At 50.0% G+C, this 17,024-nt stretch overlaps 6 protein-coding genes across 6 annotated transcripts; 4 read left to right on the top strand and 2 right to left on the bottom strand.

The window, feature by feature from the left end:
* The first annotated feature begins 476 nt into the window (after window positions 1–476).
* EI90DRAFT_3054779 (initiation factor 2) lies at window positions 477–2,685 on the top strand. The gene is made up of 7 exons (XM_039060108.1): window positions 477–533; window positions 586–676; window positions 727–1,168; window positions 1,224–1,438; window positions 1,499–2,040; window positions 2,106–2,414; window positions 2,469–2,685. Exons 1-7 carry the CDS (start codon window positions 494–496, stop codon window positions 2,621–2,623), a joined length of 1,794 nt encoding a protein of 597 aa, XP_038916697.1. The 5' UTR covers window positions 477–493; the 3' UTR covers window positions 2,624–2,685.
* A 78-nt stretch (window positions 2,686–2,763) lies between these two features.
* On the bottom strand, window positions 2,764–4,198 carry EI90DRAFT_2918654 (HSP20-like chaperone; the record flags this gene model as incomplete). Its single annotated transcript, XM_039054660.1, has 7 exons — window positions 2,764–2,943; window positions 3,002–3,109; window positions 3,169–3,297; window positions 3,360–3,494; window positions 3,545–3,901; window positions 3,964–4,050; window positions 4,109–4,198. 7 exons carry the CDS (start codon window positions 4,196–4,198, stop codon window positions 2,764–2,766), a joined length of 1,086 nt encoding a protein of 361 aa, XP_038916696.1.
* Window positions 4,199–4,328: 130 nt separating this feature from the next.
* On the top strand, window positions 4,329–5,802 carry EI90DRAFT_2918315 (WD40 repeat-like protein; the record flags this gene model as incomplete). Its single annotated transcript, XM_039054649.1, has 10 exons — window positions 4,329–4,478; window positions 4,536–4,568; window positions 4,624–4,692; window positions 4,751–4,863; window positions 4,915–4,955; window positions 5,017–5,123; window positions 5,178–5,255; window positions 5,306–5,427; window positions 5,479–5,627; window positions 5,684–5,802. The coding sequence occupies 10 exons, from the start codon at window positions 4,329–4,331 to the stop codon at window positions 5,800–5,802; spliced, it is 981 nt and encodes a 326-aa protein (XP_038916695.1).
* A 91-nt stretch (window positions 5,803–5,893) lies between these two features.
* EI90DRAFT_3122694 (tRNA-splicing ligase) lies at window positions 5,894–7,799 on the bottom strand (the record flags this gene model as incomplete). Its single annotated transcript, XM_039063534.1, has 3 exons — window positions 5,894–6,204; window positions 6,262–7,529; window positions 7,585–7,799. The coding sequence occupies 3 exons, from the start codon at window positions 7,797–7,799 to the stop codon at window positions 5,894–5,896; spliced, it is 1,794 nt and encodes a 597-aa protein (XP_038916694.1).
* A 173-nt stretch (window positions 7,800–7,972) lies between these two features.
* EI90DRAFT_839989 (uncharacterized protein) lies at window positions 7,973–11,465 on the top strand. The gene is made up of 9 exons (XM_039068140.1): window positions 7,973–8,132; window positions 8,185–8,314; window positions 8,370–8,497; window positions 8,556–8,812; window positions 8,868–8,918; window positions 8,982–9,180; window positions 9,240–9,392; window positions 9,449–10,980; window positions 11,035–11,465. The coding sequence occupies exons 1-9, from the start codon at window positions 8,090–8,092 to the stop codon at window positions 11,251–11,253; spliced, it is 2,712 nt and encodes a 903-aa protein (XP_038916693.1). The 5' UTR covers window positions 7,973–8,089; the 3' UTR covers window positions 11,254–11,465.
* Window positions 11,466–14,724: 3,259 nt separating this feature from the next.
* EI90DRAFT_3122692 (uncharacterized protein) lies at window positions 14,725–15,792 on the top strand (the record flags this gene model as incomplete). The annotated part of the gene is made up of 1 exon (XM_039063533.1): window positions 14,725–15,792. The coding sequence occupies one exon, from the start codon at window positions 14,725–14,727 to the stop codon at window positions 15,790–15,792; it is 1,068 nt and encodes a 355-aa protein (XP_038916692.1).
* Window positions 15,793–17,024: the final 1,232 nt, after the last annotated feature.

Here is a 17,024-nt window from a genome sequence, read left to right as displayed (position 1 = left end):
GGTAAGTTTGACTGGTTTCACAGAGTTCCTTCGCATCAATTCCCCTCTGGACATACGAACCAGTGCCCCCAGGTCCCCCTATCCCATTGTCCTCATCGGTTTCCTCGGTTCACCGGCCGAGGACCGGCGGCCTGGAGTCACCGGAAGTCGTCCGAGGTGTTTGGTCTGAGGAAGACCCTCAATATCGAGGGAGAAAGGTGATCAACAGAGGGAAGCGTACAGGGAGCCGTAAGTTCGCCGAGACTGAGCCGGAGCACTCAAACAAGCGACGACAATGGAATGGCCTTTTTCAGCATACTACTCTGGCACAAGCAATCAAGAAGCCAAAGAAGACTACCACGAAGAACAAGATTCAGAAAAACGTTTACATACCAAAGAACATTACGGTAGCCAATTTCGCTCGCTCGCTTGGGGTGCCGCACAGTGAGATTCTCTTGCACAATTCGTCCGGAGCGTACACCCACCAGCTTTTCTAGAGCGTTTGCAGTCGAAGATGGAAAATAACGGTATGGCCAATGTTAACTCGAATTATAGTATGTTATTTCGTTTTGCCTGCTCCCATGAAGCCTACGATTGTTGTTGCAGTGCTTTCTTCAGATGACGCATATCTGCTTGCAATCGAGTTTAATCGTAACCCAATCGTAGACGAGGAGGCTGCATTTGACCTCTACCCTTCGCAAGTCGCTTTATAGTGATGTGTTGTAGACGTGGCTGACATCGACACAGACCCTCTCTTGCTGATAAATCCCTACTTCCTCCCAGACCCCCCGTTATCACCATTATGGGTCATGTTGATCATGGAAAGACGACTTTACTAGACACTCTCCGTTCGGCATCAGTTGCAAGCGGAGAAGCTGGCGGTATTACACAACACATTGGCGCATTTAGCGTTCCAGTGAATTCTCTAGTCATTTCCAATGGCCCCTCTGTTGATACTCTTGGAAGTATCACATTCCTGGATACTCCGGGCCATGCAGCATTTACTGCGATGCGGTCTCGTGGTGCCCACTCCACTGATATCATTGTTCTGGTCGTTGCTGCTGATGACGGGGTCATGCCTCAGACTCGTGAGGTTATTGCTCTAGCAAAGCAGAGTGAATTATCTGGAGAGGGAAATATAGGTCTCGTTGTGGCCCTAAACAAGATGGATAAGCCTGGCGCAGATCCTGTATGTCGACTATCAGTGGATCTTTGGGTGTCTCCTCACTAGTTTAGTTCATTAGGTTGTCATTAAACACGCGCTTCTTGCCGAGGGCGTGGAACTCGAAGAGTTTGGCGGAGACGTCCCTTGCGTAGAAGTTTCTGGGCTGGCTGGTATGGGTCTGGATAAGCTGGTGGAGACGTTGGCCACTCTCGCCGAAATAAAGGAACTCCGAGCACGAGTGGATGGGGCAGCAGAGGGAATAGTTTTGGAGAGTCGGGTGGACAAGGGGAGAGGGTTCGTTCCCTTTTCCACTCTGCCCATCCCATGCTGATTATAGGAAACTGTCGTTTGAAGGGCCGTCGCCACTATTTTGGTCACGAATGGTACTCTCAGCTCTGGCTCCCATGTGGTTGCTGGTACAACATGGGCCCGCATACGCCAAATGACAGATTCAACAGGGAACCCTGTTTGTTCTGCACTGCCTGGGACTCCTGTGACTGTTTCGGGATGGAAGGAACTCCCCCTGGCTGGAGATGAGGTTCTGGAAGGCAAAGAACATGAAGTCAAAACGGCAACTCGGAACCGAAAGCGCAATCTCGAGATGAAAGCCCTTCAGGCGGACGTTGAGTGCATCAATGAGAAGCGTGCAGAAGCAAGGGAAGGAGCTACTTCAACGAAGGCTGGCTTGCTGCACGCTGTTTCTTGTAGCTCGACATCACCACAATCCAGTGTCAAAGAGTTGCGACTTATTGTCAAAGCGGATGTCAGTGGCTCCGTAGAGGCAATTGTTGGGTCGATTGAAGGAATAGGGAACGACTTGGCGAAGGTTCGCATTATCCAAGCTAATGCTGGAGAACCCACCGCGGCGGACGTTGATATGGCCAAAGCCGTTGATGGTATGTGAATTTGACTTCTCCATCAGTGTCCTTTCGGCAATCCTTGATATTATTTGGATGTTGAGGCATGATACTTGGATTCTCCGTCCAACCCAACAACAAAGTTCTCTCTTATGCTTCATCGCAGGGAGTGTTGATAAAATGCAATTCTATCATTTACCGAATTATCGATTTGGTGAGGTCGAAAGTGCAGGAACTTTTGCCTCCAATTGTGGAATACCGCGTCCTCGGTGAGGCTCTCGTTCAGCAGCTGTTCCAAATCCATGGGAAGCAGAAGAGCATTATCAGTGTTGCTGGGTGCCGAGTAACGAATGGGATTATCGAAAAACATAAGAAAGTTAGGATCATTCGAGGCGAACGAGAGGTTTACAATGGTAAGTTTCCAGAACTTTCATAATTTCACGTCATGCTGAATAGTCGTCTGTCAGGTTCTCTCGATACTTTGAAGCAACTGAAAAAAGACATCACAGAAGTACGGAAAGGATCAGAATGCGGGATGTCATTCACGAATTTTGCAGGCTTCAAAGACGGCGACCGCATTCAAACTTACGACGTGATAGAAAAGCCGGGACGGCTTGTCTGACAAGAAAATTAGAGTAGCTTACTTGTGCCATTTAGAGTTGTCATGATAATATCGATTAATACGTCCTCCCTTCTTTGGACAATTGATATTTGTGACTGCTTTGGTTCCCACTCCGTATCAAACAAGCGAGACACACGGTGCTACTTCGGTTCAGCTTTTACCTTATTGTCTAAATCGAACACGGGCGTCGTCGCACCGGTTCTACCGCCTACTCCGAAGGTCAAACCGTATCCGGGGGGCAAGTTTGCTATGGTCGCCTCAGAGGGTTTTTCCAGGAATGGCCAAGAGGTAGCGGAGGCTTTATCTAGTAGAAGGTCAACCTAGACCAAGGTTAGTAGACAGAAACAATGCGAGGCGGATCGAATGGGTCAGACCCACTTTTGTACCAAAAAAGGTGAAGCTTGATGAGTCCGGATTAATGGAGTCATATAGGGTCAGCGTCTGCATAAATCGTTTTGATTGCGGAAGTGAAAGGTCAAGGTGGATCTGGACAGCACATGGAATTTAAGAGATACCGGGAATCGACAAAAAGATGGCTTGCTAACCTCATCTGGGGCAAATGTGATCTTGCTCTGGTCCTTGTCCGCCTTCTTTGCGTAGACGGAGACATGGACTTTGTCAGGTGTTTGATAATGATCAATACGGCACTTGACAAACTCCCCGAATTCTTGGCCCTGTTTTGAGGTTCTCCATCAGTCAACCTGGCCGGGTGAAGTGAGTATGAGCGAGAACACACTGAAGTCCCAACGAGCGCTTTCTTCACGAACACATGCTTCCCTGTCTTGCAACCTTCTATCTTGAGAAAATCGTCGAAGTCGAGCACCCTCCGTTTGCAACACATATACCCTTTGCTCCCTTCATGGAAAATGGGCTGCAGGAGGATATTAACTAATTTCGAATAGCGATGAAACGGTTTCGTACAGGCAATGGGTGATATGTGCAAACAGAATGCTCTCCGCCCTCTATCCGGCTCTCCTTTTGGCTGAGAAACTCTGTTCCGCATCCTTGACGCAGACATTTAGCGCCAGGCGACACACCAACATCGACATCATCCTCATCCTCCACAGGTGGTGGTGGGGTTGCGGATGGAGTAGGGTTGAGACTCAATTGAGAAATCATTAATAATTGCTCGTTCTTGAAGGTCTCTACGCCATTCTCCGATGTCGTTGTGATGGGCTTCACCTTAGGCTGCGACGCTGTTGGCTGGGTAGAAATGGTGGACGTTTGTGGCGCACTTTGCTTCGGAGCTTGAGAAGAATGACGCCCTTTTGTGCACCCCTAAGTCAGCTGTGGGTATGCTTATTCTTCAAAGGTTTGTTACTCTCGCAGTAGTTACACACCGGGATTTTCATGAAGTCATCGAAGTCGAGGACAGGCTTGTTCACATCATTGCAGCAGCCCCAACTCTTGAGACCTTCGTGAAAGATCTAAATATCACAGGCACGAATCATAAGTAATGCATTCACGACAAACCCTAGAACTCACTGGGCCTCCAGAATGGAATGAACACGCGTCGCCCGAGTTTGCCTCTTCGTCGAACTCCTTCCCACAGCCTTTGTTAGTACATTTCACCATTGCTGAGCTTTCTTATGTGTGTTACAAGGCGTATCTTGCGCTTCACTGCTTTAAGAACTCTCTAGAAAATGTTTACGGAGGTAGGATCGGCGATTAGGTCCCGTGATTAGACCCTATCAACTTCCCTAAAATGCCTGTCCATGACAGCAGCTATTCTCAGCCCACGCAACAACAAGACCTTTCTGTTGTTCTAGTAACAGGATCTTACGATCACGAGATACGATTTTGGGAAGCCTGGAGTGGGATTTGTTCACGAACCATCACCAGGGATGAAGCTGGGGTAAGAAGTTTATTTCCCAAGCCAACAAGCTAAAGTGTACTTACGCGGACACACCAGCAAATAAACAGATTAGCGGTATCCCCAGAGCGAGTACTGAAAAATCACCTATCGCCTAATTTCACTCATCGCTGAGATCAACAGCAAGCGCCTGTTAGCTGCTGGGATCCACAAACGGATAATGGTATATGAAGTAGCTGGAAATTCTTCCAAGTCGGTGAATACACATGATGATTTTCATCGGCTTTTCCCCCCTTAAACTAGGAGCCTACCAGCTCGTTACATTCGAAGGCCATACAAACAACGTTACTGCGGTGTCGTTTCATCCTGAAGGGAAATGGGTTGTGTCTGGTAGCGAGGATGGCACAATAAAGATATGGGATCTAAGGTGGGTCCCTGGTAGGCCGCTACCCGAGAAGTTGGCTTATCATGCTTCCAGGACATCGCACTTGTATCGAACATATGAAAATGGATCGCCAGGTCGACGAGAACAGCTCCGCCACCGTTACTTCGATGCTGATGAGCTGGCTCTTTTTTCTAGTGAATGATGTGGTCGTTCATCCGAACCAGGGCGAATTAATTTCCTGTGACCAAGCTGGCGTAATCAGACAATGGGATCTGGCGGAAAACTCATGTACACTGGAACTGGTATGTTATCCAGTTGAACTCTTGCCCGTCGTCCTGACTTTATCTGGGATCGAGGCACCTGCTGGGGATACCCCAATACGCTCTGTCAGTGTTGCATTCGATGGATCATGTCTGGTCGCCGGAAACAACAAAGTGTGCAAGTTTAATCTTGACTAACCTCTCAACTCAGATAGACCACACAGGGGAAAGTCTATGTCTGGAAGATCAATGACGATGCTTCTGGTCTCCCCCGCTTCCAAGCGGTGACGAAGTTTCAAGCACATAATAAATACCTCACAAGGTGTCTCCTGAGTCCCGATGTAAGGTAAGTCATCATCAAATGTCAACTTGCGTTTTCTCCTAACGCAGTATCCAGGCTTCTAGCAACATGTTCGGCTGACACAACAGTTAAGATATGGTCAATCGGCCCGACATTTGAATTCAAATTAGAGAAGACTTTGGTAGGACACCAAAGATGGGTATGGGATTGTGCCTTTAGTGCTGATTCTGCCTACCTTGTTACCGGTAAGATCACGGTAGGACCTTTCCTTGTGATAGCCATTAACTGCGTGCGCTCTTAGCGTCTTCGGATCACGTCGCTCGACTTTGGGAACTTGCTTCTGGAGAGACTGTCCGACAGTACAATGGACATCATAAGGCCTGCGTTTGCGTTGCCCTCAACGATGTGAATCTTGCATGAGACGAATTCGTACCTCACTTGGCTATGTTGTGACTTGTAGGGAGTATTTAATGACCAGGGTTTGTTTTTTTTTTCTAGCACTGTTGAGTCGTCATTTACGGACCTTGTAAGTCACCACTGGCGCCAACGTGGCTACAATTTTTACAATGCCTTCATCCGCCAAATCCTTCACGACATTCTCAATATCCTTGTAAGCTTCTGGAATCTCTTCAAACAGCAAATCTTTGTCTTCACATATGACCTTCCCGCCAAACCGGGTAGTCTCGAGGGAAGATGCATCGTGCCGTGACCGCTCTTCTGACTTCTTCCCTTTGGAAGGGCCAGGCGAGTATTTACGCGAGAAATCTGCGAGAGCTTTGGTTCGGGTGAGCTGGCGGCCCGCTCCGTGCGCCAGCGAGAATCCTGTCTAAGTCTAAGTGACTAGGATCAAGTGGACAGAAATGCAGCTTGAAAGCTAACCATTACGATGCTGCGGACCCGTGGGAAGTACAAGGAATGAGTATGCGCCACGGCTGCCTGGGATTATTACTAGGCCTCGATCACTTGGAGCAGCCCCTTTTCGGTGCACCCAAACATGGTTAGGTGCCAAGGGGCTCGTCGGATTGATATTTATACTTGTTGGAAACTCAGCAGGTGATATGATGGAAGGTGCCCAATCGGAATTTCGTTCGACATTGTTGTGCCAGATGTCCAGGACTTTCCGCCGTTTCAACTTGAAAGGAATGGATGACACACATTCCGAATCGGGGTCGATACCGCTTGTATGCGGGGGCCGAGGATTGTAAGTCTCATCGATGCGTTCGAGTATCCGGTGAGCAATCAAGTCTCGATTGCAACAAGCCCATCGGCAAGCATCATCATGCCGGGAAAGGTATGTGTCAAACTCCTCTGTCCCTTCCGCCAGAGGTGCACCTGTGTGAATTCCAGCAGAAGATAATGATGATTTAGTGGAGGCGAGGATATTTTGTCCCAGTCCTCGGGATCCGCTATGCACTAGCAAGAAGAGATTTGAAGTGAAATCTTTGGTTTCAAGGGAAGACGGCACGTCTTTTCGATCACCCGGACGCAGTCGCTGTTCACGAAGACTAGAGGGAAAAAATGCAGGGGTAACGAATTCGTCGAAAGCGTCTTGATCCCAAATTTTTTCAACAACCTGAAGTTCAGCAAAGTGGTTCCCTCCTCCAATCGTTCCTAAACTCGAATTCCACGTTGAGTCGATGGATATCACCCCAGCCTCTCTTAACCACTCCTCGACAGTGCAGCCATTTCCTCCCTCCCAGGCACCTTCGATGTCCCTAATCTTGTTGGCAATCCAGCTTGGCTTTTCCCTGGCCTCACTTGCTGATATCCCAGTGACATACAGCCCCATTCCGCAGCCAATGTCGCCACCTATGAGCGCGGGTCTGATAGTTGAATGGTTTGTTATGACGATGGCGCCAATTGGGAACGTGGTTCCTGGGTGAAGATCTGGCATCCCGATAGTGGAGAGGACGCCTTGGAGCTTGGAGATCGCTTTGAGCTGTGCAATTGCGCTGGGATCTACATACGACTCATGGGCAAGTACGATGGCTTCTGATGGTATATCGGGTTGGTGCGACTCCGACGGATTAGTGGCAGGAAGCGATGAGGCCGATGGCGTCGATAGCGAGGCCAAGGCGGCAATTGGAGGTAGTGATTGGGCCGTCCCACCACCAACAAACGGCTCGCCTGATGATATTAGTATGGTACTTTTTGGAATGTCGTGGGTGAAATCTTGTGAGTACGAACGCCTAGACGACTCACCTGTCGGTGTCGAGGTCTAAGATGGACGACGATTCTGTTACCTGAGTCCCATCTGAGCGAAAGACTTTTACTTTTGAGGGTTTTTTTATTCTCAGCTTTTTTTTCGCTGCATCTATGATGAAAGCCAGGGGATCGCCAGAATTAGGCACAAGCACAACAGACCTGTTCTGTTGTTGGAAGTTCTGCACGATAGTGAGACGCTTTACTGAAGGCATAACTCAGACCCGTCGACGTGGATTGCTTGCTCTTTGATCTGACTCGTTTTCTGTGCTAGGGTCCGAGCAAAAGCACGTACCCATTTACGGGGAAACAACTAAATATAAAATGGAGCGAGCAACTGTATTACGGGAGTGCCCTTTTGTATAACTATGTTCCTTAATGAATTTGAAAAAGATAGCTCCCGAGCGGCTAAAGCGGAGCTGTCAGCTACAGGACAATGATGCTTGCTCCTTCCAATGCACCACATCTAAGCACCTGCAGCTGAAGCTCAAATCCAGTAGTCCACATGACAACTTACGGAGACTCCAAACGCGTTTACTCCCTAGCCAGTGCGTCACAGCCTTCGTTCGAGTGTTTACATCCACCCTCATTCCGAAGCAGTCATTAAGGCCGGAGACGTCAAGAAAGCACCCCCGAGCCCAGCGCTTTATGTCAGGCTCGTATTGTCGGGAAATAAACTTGATAAAACTGAGGCAAAACGGAACCCAACTTGGCGTCACACTTGTTCTCTGTAGGTTTTGCGATTAAGGGAGGTCTGGATAGTCCGCTAAAGTGCGTACCTTCAGGACAGCGGAGTTGTCTTCTGTTCTGTCCTTTCATCTCAAACACTCCCGCGAATGGTTCGGTCCCATCCTACTTGGTTCTGTGCACATCACAACGGAAAAGTTGCTAGATAGATGCAAAAATAACCAACGTGAGCTGGTTATCCTTAGTCTTGCCTCGTTGGGTGGTCTCATTTAAAACTGCTGCAGGAACTACCCTAACACTCCATGACGAACGGGGTCTAGAGGCAGGCTCGCTCATTGTTCAGTTGCTGGACACTACGAAGCGAGTTCCTCAACCCGCTATCGATTGCGCCGGCCAGGACCTACCTACGTCACTCGAGATTCCCGAGCAGGTTCGAGGTGCTACCGACTCAGCGGCTGCAGTTCGAGATCTAGGCAGCGCACTCAAACAAGTGGTCGACAAGACCAAGGCTGTGGTGGATTTGGTCGATAAAACAGCCAAGGTATGCGTTGCTCTGCGGTAGCATATCTTTAGTTTGCGCTGACGCTGCTGAGTAGCTCCATCCTTACGCAAATATTGCTTGGCAGGTCTTGAGTTCGGCGTACCAAGTATGGATTCGTCATTATCATAGCGCAAACCCGTGCGCTGACAATTTCGAGCGGTTGTTTCAGGCTGTTCGAGGGCAGATAGAGAGAGACGACGCACTCTGCAGTCTTGTCGCGTCTATGGCTGACCTTTATTCGTTCGTCGATGCCGTTGATGAGCTAAAGAACAAAATTCAGCTCCTCGAAGCCAGCATTATCCGAATTTCTGTCCAAACGACGGAATGCGGAATTTTCATTAAGCAGTATGTGTCCCGTGGGCTCATAGGTAGGCCGCTCGTTGTCGGTTGTGTCGCTTAGTTCAGTGTGAACAATCAATGTGCCCAGGGCGACTCGCTCACCAAACATTCTCAAACACCTCCCAAACAATCTCGAACCTCTCGGGGGTGCTAACAAGGCTCAAGGAGGACCTTCATATGGGAGTAACATCTTACAGTGCATTCATCTCGGTCCAAATATCCAGGGGCGTGGAAAAACTTGGTGCGATGACTTCCACCTTCTGTGCACCGGACATTACTTACCTTCAGGGTTTGCAGTTGAAATCGAGGCATTGAAGCCTGCGACCATGGATGCGGGAGATCGAGATACATGCTTGCCTGGGACTCGAGTAGACATCTTGAAAAACCTCATCGATTCCCTGACAGATCCTAGCTTGCCTCCCGGTCATAATGTCATCTGGCTTCGTGGACCGGCTGGATCCGGCAAGAGTACCATACTCAACACGGTTGCTCAACACTTCTCAGAGCTGCGCCGACGTGGCGCTTTTCTGTTCTGGGACCGGAACGACCCTCTTAATGGTGAACCCCTTCGTGTGATACGTACTCTTGCCTTCCAGCTGGCTCGTTTCAATCCCACTTTTTCCGTGAAAATGGCCGAACAAATCGAAAAATTGCCCGACATTACTACATCCACCCTCGATATGCAATTCAAGCATCTTCTAGAGGCGCCTCTGGCCGAACTCGCAGCAGAGCTTGATTTAGGCCCTATTGTAATTGTCCTTGATGCCCTTGATGAGTGTGGTACTATGGAGACGAGGACAAAGCTCCTTCGCGCACTCTCTGAAGGCCTTGCAAGGCTTCCGAGTACCTTTCGGTTCCTGATAGCCAGCCGGGACGAACCCGACATTGGTGCTGCCCTGTCGCGTCTGGGTGTTGACGTGCGTGACGTGCCGATCGGGGATGAGTCGACATCATCTGACATCAAGCTCCTTTTCCAACAACGGCTTGCCTGCAGCGCTGATGCCTTCGTAGGCCATGGTCTGTCATCCAATTGGCCAGGAGACCCCGTAATACGGCAGCTTGTCGCTCTGTCCGGAGGTCTTTTCATTTGGGCATCTACAACCATTCGCTTCCTTGAATCCGGCTTTCCTGAAGAAAGGCTGAAAAAGGTGCTAAGTGCATCAGTACAGGCCCCATCGCATGCTGGGTTGGACAATTTGTATCGGGTCGCTCTTACTCATCCATTCGACTCATACGACGAAAACGAACTCAAAGCTGTACATTCCATCCTCGGTGCAATAGTAGTCGCTCGTGAGCAGCTAACAGATTGGCAGCTCAGTCAGCTACTAGGACTGGAGTTAGGTAAGGTCCAGGTGGTGCTCTCGCGGTTGCAATCGCTGTTGCAGGGTGGTCGCGGGCGTCCTGTTCAAGTCTTACATACATCCTTTACCGATTTTCTGTGCGACTCCAAACGGTGTCAAGATCCGCAATGGCACATAAACACACCTGTTCATCACCTTGATCTTGCATCTGGCTGTCTCCAGGTGATGAAACGAGATCTCAAATTTAACATCTGCGGGATCGAGACGTCCTATTACCGGAACAGGGAAATCGAGGGAATTCAACAGCGAATCGATCGGGCCATAACGCCTGCGCTGACGTATGCAAGCGAATACTGGGCAGACCATTTGGATTTTGGATCTATGTCAGAGCCAGGTCCGCATCCCCTTGTCGATGCGGTTATGAACTTCATCAATCGCCAGTTCCTGTACTGGATTGAGGTATTCAGTGTGAAGGACCGCATGTTTATGATACCCTCTATTCTAAGGAAGGCGGCTAGTTGGGCTAAGGTAGGCCACTTTTCTCGTGTGCAATGGGAACGAGTGATTGATTTGCTTACATAGAATTACGAGCGGGGACTCGAAGAAATCATCTCAGAGGCATATACATTTGTGAACGTCTTCGGGTATCCAATCGGTCAGAGCGTGCCACACATCTATCTCTCACTCAGCTTTGCCGTTTTCACCTTCTCAGTCTGCTGGTATGCGCAATGCATTCCAGAATACTCTGTCTGTTCAATTAGGGCTTCCCAAACGATGGCCTGTGATTCGTCAGACACTTAGAGGAAACTCTGACTTCGTCCTGTCACTCGCAATCTCTCCCGACAGCACCCGCATCATCTCAGGCTCTTTCGACAAGACAGTCCGGATTTGGGATGCTGTGTCAGGTGCACCAATCGGCGAGTCTCTGTGGGGGCACTCTGGCTGGGTCTACTCGGTTGCATTCTCTCCCGATGGCACCCGCATCATCTCAGGTTCTTCCGATAACACAATTCGAATTTGGGATTCCGCATCAGGTGCTCCAATGGGCGACTCGCATCGTCTCAGGCTCTGAAGACGAGACAGTTCGAATTTGGAACGCCATGTCAGGTGCGACAATTGACGAGCCTCTGCAAGGGCATTCCGGAAAGGTCTGGTCAGTTGCATTCTCTCCCAACGGCACCTGGATCATCTCAGGCTCATCTGACAAGACAATTCGAATTTGGGATGCAGTGTCAGGTGCACCAATCGGTAGGCCTCTGCAAGGGCGCTCACACTGTTCGGTCGGTCGCATTCTCCCCTGATGGCACTCGCATCATCTCGGGCTCTGGTGACAAGACAGTTCGGATTTGGAATGCCGTGTCAGGTGCGCCAATCGGCGAGCCACTGCAAGGGCACTCTGCTGAAGTCTGCCCAGTTTCATTCTCTCCCAACGGCACCTATATCGCCTCAGCTCCTTCGACAAGACAGTTCGGATTTGGGATGTCATGTCAGGTGCTCCAATCGGCAATCTTCTGCAAGGGCACTCTGCTGGGGTCTGTTCAGTTGCATTCTCTCCCAATAGCGCCTACATCATCTCAGGCTCCTTTGACAAGACAGTTCGAATCTGGGATGTCATTCAGGTATACCGATTGGCGAGTGTCTGCAAGGGCACTCCAACACAGTCTGGTCGGTTGCATTTTCTCCCGATTGCACCCGCATTGCCTCAGGCTCCCAAGACAAGACAATCCAAATTTGGGACGCTGCATCAATCAGTGAGCCCTTGCAAGGGTGCTCGGCCCCATTGACCGTGCTCTCCCCCGATGGCACCCACATCGCCTCAGCCTCGCCCGATAAGACGATTCGATCGTCACGGCCTTTGGCAGGGGTGCCTGACAGTATATCTCGATCATCGCGCTCTTCTCTCACCCTGTCCGACTCCATTTCGGAGAATGCCGATGTGCGTAACGGGGCGCCGATGTTTTCTGATGGCTCATTGCTTCGTAGTGATGGTTGGATGACTACAACAGACGGGCTACTTCTCTTTTGGGTCCCACCGGAGCATCGCCTTGGCCTATTCCGGCCCAGTACCCTCACGGTTATAGGAGTTCGACTAATCTGACTGAACATGCAGCGTTTTGTTCAGGGTTTGCAATGGACACAGTGTCACACTGGGGATTGCTAAATTTGTGACTTGTACATTGCGGTAACTTTATGGTATTTACAACTAATTTGCAAGCTTCCCAATCAGTATTTTAGGAAAACCTGTCAAGATGAGATACTATGCTATTGGAAAGAGAGATTGACTGCTAGGTCATCTTCATGACTCTGCCCCTGTGGTCGCATCATAATGCCTGAACAAATAAAAGAAGTGTCTCAAGAGGCTTCAACGTGAAATGCAGCACCAACAGGCAAATACTGAAGAAGGCCATCAGATCGACCCAGAATTCACGTGCATTAGGTTTTTTTTAAAGTTGTGGTGACCATGTCATAAGAAATGAAGGGCTACGACCGCAAAGTTGTTAAACTAGGGAAGATAGTGCAAGATAGACGGGAAAAACACCAAACCCGTACCGAAAATAAGAAACAGGGAGAGAAGCTACGGAACTAGGAAGAGGGGCAACCTTGGGTAACATGGAAGCTACCAGCCAAAAACCATGGCCCCCTGCCTCTAGGCAGGCCCGTAACAAGGGACTCAGACAGTTTCTGTCAGGGACGCATCCGGGGTGGAGGGACCCTCTTGGGGGACGAAGCGGGCGCGCGTACTGACGGGCCCGATCTGGGACTGTAGTCCCTGGCCACTTAGACTGAAGTGGAAAACGTGAATTGTTATTAAAAGGAAGAACTACACTACTTACCTGAAGTGGAAAACGTGAGAAGAAGGTTACTTCTTCAGTTCCCACTTCAGGTACATTTATGTACATGCGGCTTGGGTCACATGACGAGTGCCACGTCATCTGCGGAGAGGGCCGCAGCCATCTGGGTATCCCTGCAGGGGATCCCGAGGGCATCCGCTGCAGGTGCGCATGCTGGGCGTAGCGGGAAGTCGTCCGGGGTGTCCGAGCCGGACGGGTCAACAGTACAATGATACAAGGGAAGGTGGTCCATGTAAATAGAAAGAATAAACAGAAAGGGAGAGTGAAATAAAGGAGAAAGAGGAAAGAGGGAAGAGGGAGGAAAGGGAGGAAGGGGAAGAGGGAGGAAGGGGAAGAGGGAGGAAGGGGAAGAGGGAGGAAGGGGAAGAGGGAGGAAGGGGAAGAGGGAGGAAGGGGAAGAGGGAGGAAGGGGAAGAGGGAGGAAGGGGAAGAGGGAGGAAGGGGAAGAGGGAGGAAGGGGAAGAGGGAGGAAGGGGAAGAGGGAGGAAGGGGAAGAGGGAGGAAGGGGAAGAGGGAGGAAGGATGGGTAGCGGGGAGCGGGTGAGCAGGTGAGTGGGTGAGGTGGGCCCAGGTGGGCCCGGGTGGAACCGGGTCAGGCGGGTGTGCCCTGACAGTTTCTGAGTGGGATGAGGCCCAGGATAACCTTCCAGTAGCCGGCTAGACACCAGCCCCCTGCTGTACAATAAACAACGACAATTAAAAAAAAAAAAAAAAAAACCGTAAAATACTTGAAACCACTACCCCAAACCACAACACTATCCCGCAAAACAGCAAGAACTGAATACAAGCACTAGGGTAACAAAAACAGTGCCCACCTATAACCAACCAAAAACTGTACAGTTAGCAAGCCCCCATGACAACCACAACCAGTATTAACGTGGAAAACCGTGAGAAATCCTGCCAAACAATAACCCAACCACCACATGCCCAACAAACCACACCCTAAGGCTGACTGACCACCATAACCACAAAATCCAGGAAAATAAACAGATGAAAAACAGGAAAATAATAAGAAAATCACATACACACTGAGAATGCGAACCCACCGTAGCCAGCCTGGAAATTGAACCAAAAACACCAGAGAAACTCCCCGAAAAACCCACCCACCAAACCCCCTAGCAAACAAACCAACACGAAGCCAACTAAGCACAAATTCTCAACTTGAAATAACCAAAAGACAAATTAACATAAAATACCCACCATGTGACCCACCCGCATAAAACCCCCCCGGAACACACCGATAACTGTGCAGTTACCTGCATAACTACTGAGCTGTTCCACACAGTAAGCGCAAATGCCGTCGATGCACCTGGATGCTGACCACGAAACCGACCACCTCCTGCCCTTGGCAGGCCAGAAACGAGACCGGGAGAACTCCAGTGCCTCAGACAGGTCCGGCCCCCCCAGAAAAGAAATCAGAATGTCCTTCGCCCCCATCCCCAGCCCAGCGCCGGACCAGATACCCGGAGAAAACCACAACATGCCTCTGATAACCAACCCAAACTACTCCATGGACGCCCCTACCCTGAGAACCCAAGCGTCTGAGGTAGCGGACTCTGAGTTCCCAACCACCCAAGAAAAGGAACCCAGCCCACCTCCAACTACGGTCATCCACCCCTCACCGGGCCCATACAGCACGCCCCAGGATGACCTAATGGAATACAATGCCTTCCACCTACCAGAGAGCTTTGAATACAGGGTTTTGGGAATAAGCAGTGAACACTTACGCCACAATGTCCTAGAAAGAGCCAAACAAGAATGGCAGAGAGCCAGGAACTTCTCAGTAATCATTGTTCCCTTCTACATGTCCTTCTCCCTCACCCAAATCCAAAAAGCCAAAACCAACACCACAATCTTCCTAAAGCGAGCCTTCCCAGGCTCGCAAGGCACTCTAACCGTCATCCCCGCTGCCAAGGCTATGGACCAGCAAGGAGAAGAACCCCTCCCGTGGGGGATCATGATAGCCGGACTGATGTACTGCGATGCCGCCACATTGCTCCACCACCAGTTCTGGCTGTCAAAGGCCTTCTGCTTTGTGGCATACCCCACAACGCCCTTCATCTCAACCTGGATTGGGAACTGGGCCTTTGCCATGAACGAGAACGATAAACCCACTGTCATAGAATGCCTTAAGAGCAACCTCGCAAATGCCCACACAAAAATAGGAAAATACCTCCACACAAAAATCCCAGATGCGGCTGAACACCTCTTCGTCATCGAGTCTGCGAAAGTCCAGCCAATAAATGTAATCAAACAAAATAGCGAGGCCACTCACTGGGCATTCACAGTTGACTCCCCCCACCCTACCGATGCCAACCAACATAAACAATGGATCACCGCGGCTGAAGCCACCGTATGGTACCATGCAGAAATAGCCACTGGGGAACTCTGCAACCCCCGCAACACCTGTAAATGCTGCAAAGGCAAGGACCATGTCAGCGCACGGACAGTTATCTGGCCGGCCCGGACCCCTATCCAGATAGGTTGAGTACCCATAAGCCGATATCTGCGTGTGATTTGCCATAGTTAGAACGCAGGCTGTATTCAATGCGCTATTTCCGCTATCGTGTCATCCCTCACCCATTATCACCCCCTTATCCACATGATCTATTCTCCTATCTCATGTCGCTTCTCTATCGGCTACCATGTGTTCCCAATGTAGCCGCGCTCTTATGAGTTGCGGAACTCATGTATATAAGGCCTTATCGCCAGCTGGGTTGGCCCCCCAGCTTTTACAACGACTAGTTTCCTGGGGAGATTCTTACGTGTGAACTGACGTGCGGACTCTGACAGACCACTCAACCTACCAATGCCCACTTACCAAACTACCGTTCTGGACCGAAATCTACCCCCAAAAAAACTTCACTGGAATGAGCACCGTCAGTAACAACCCTATAGCAGAAGGAAATCAATACGCAAAGCAAGAAAATGTGGTGTCGCATGCTGGACTGAGCTGCAATGGAGGAAGACCCAACAGAGGCTCCATGAGATCTGCATGAGGACCCGCAAGAGGCAACGCCTACTCCAGAGGAAGAGGAGCCCACCAACCTCTACCACAAACCTAAAAAATCCCTGTACTTAACTAGTAACCCAATCAAATCTACTTACGTGCCTGGTGGGCCGTAAATGCTACCCTACGGACTTAGTCAAGTCCCTAAAAACTGACAACCCTTACATGAACTCACAGCCCAACTCTAAGCTGCCACCGGTCCCACAAACCCAATCTAACCACATGGGAAGAGTGGTACCGCCGGAACCACCTGGTAGTGCTGGCCAGCATACCAGCCCAAAACTGTTAGGCCCTTCCCCACTTGAGCCAGGAGATGGGGATGTCGCAAAAGCAATCCTGCCTCACCCCTGTGCCTTGTCCATGGTGGGTGCATGGTTGAGTAAAACACGAGCTGTGGAAAACCCTGCTTGCACCAAGCTGGCCAAACACACTACAATAATGCAAAAAAACCCGAAAAATACAAAACACATACCCCTAAGACTCAGAGGTGGGAACAACAACCCCACTAAGGGTGGCTGCCTTAAACTTGGTGCCCTAAACCTGAAAGGAGCAAATGGCCAACAAACTCGGCACAAGTGGGATACAATAACAAATAAAATGAAAAAAGAGAAAATAGCGATAATGTGCGCCTCTGAAACCCACTCCGACCTCACCTTGGAAAACGCCCTCAATGACAAATACACACACACCTTCCACCTCCAACACTCCTA

The sequence above is a fragment of the Cantharellus anzutake genome, assembly GCF_015039405.1.
Source record: "Cantharellus anzutake strain C23 chromosome Unknown EI90scaffold_20, whole genome shotgun sequence".
In the NCBI taxonomy this organism is placed as follows: Eukaryota; Fungi; Basidiomycota; class Agaricomycetes; order Cantharellales; family Hydnaceae; genus Cantharellus; species Cantharellus anzutake.
The sequence above is the reverse complement of the archived record's forward strand: the minus strand, read 5'-3'. Positions and strand labels throughout refer to the sequence as shown.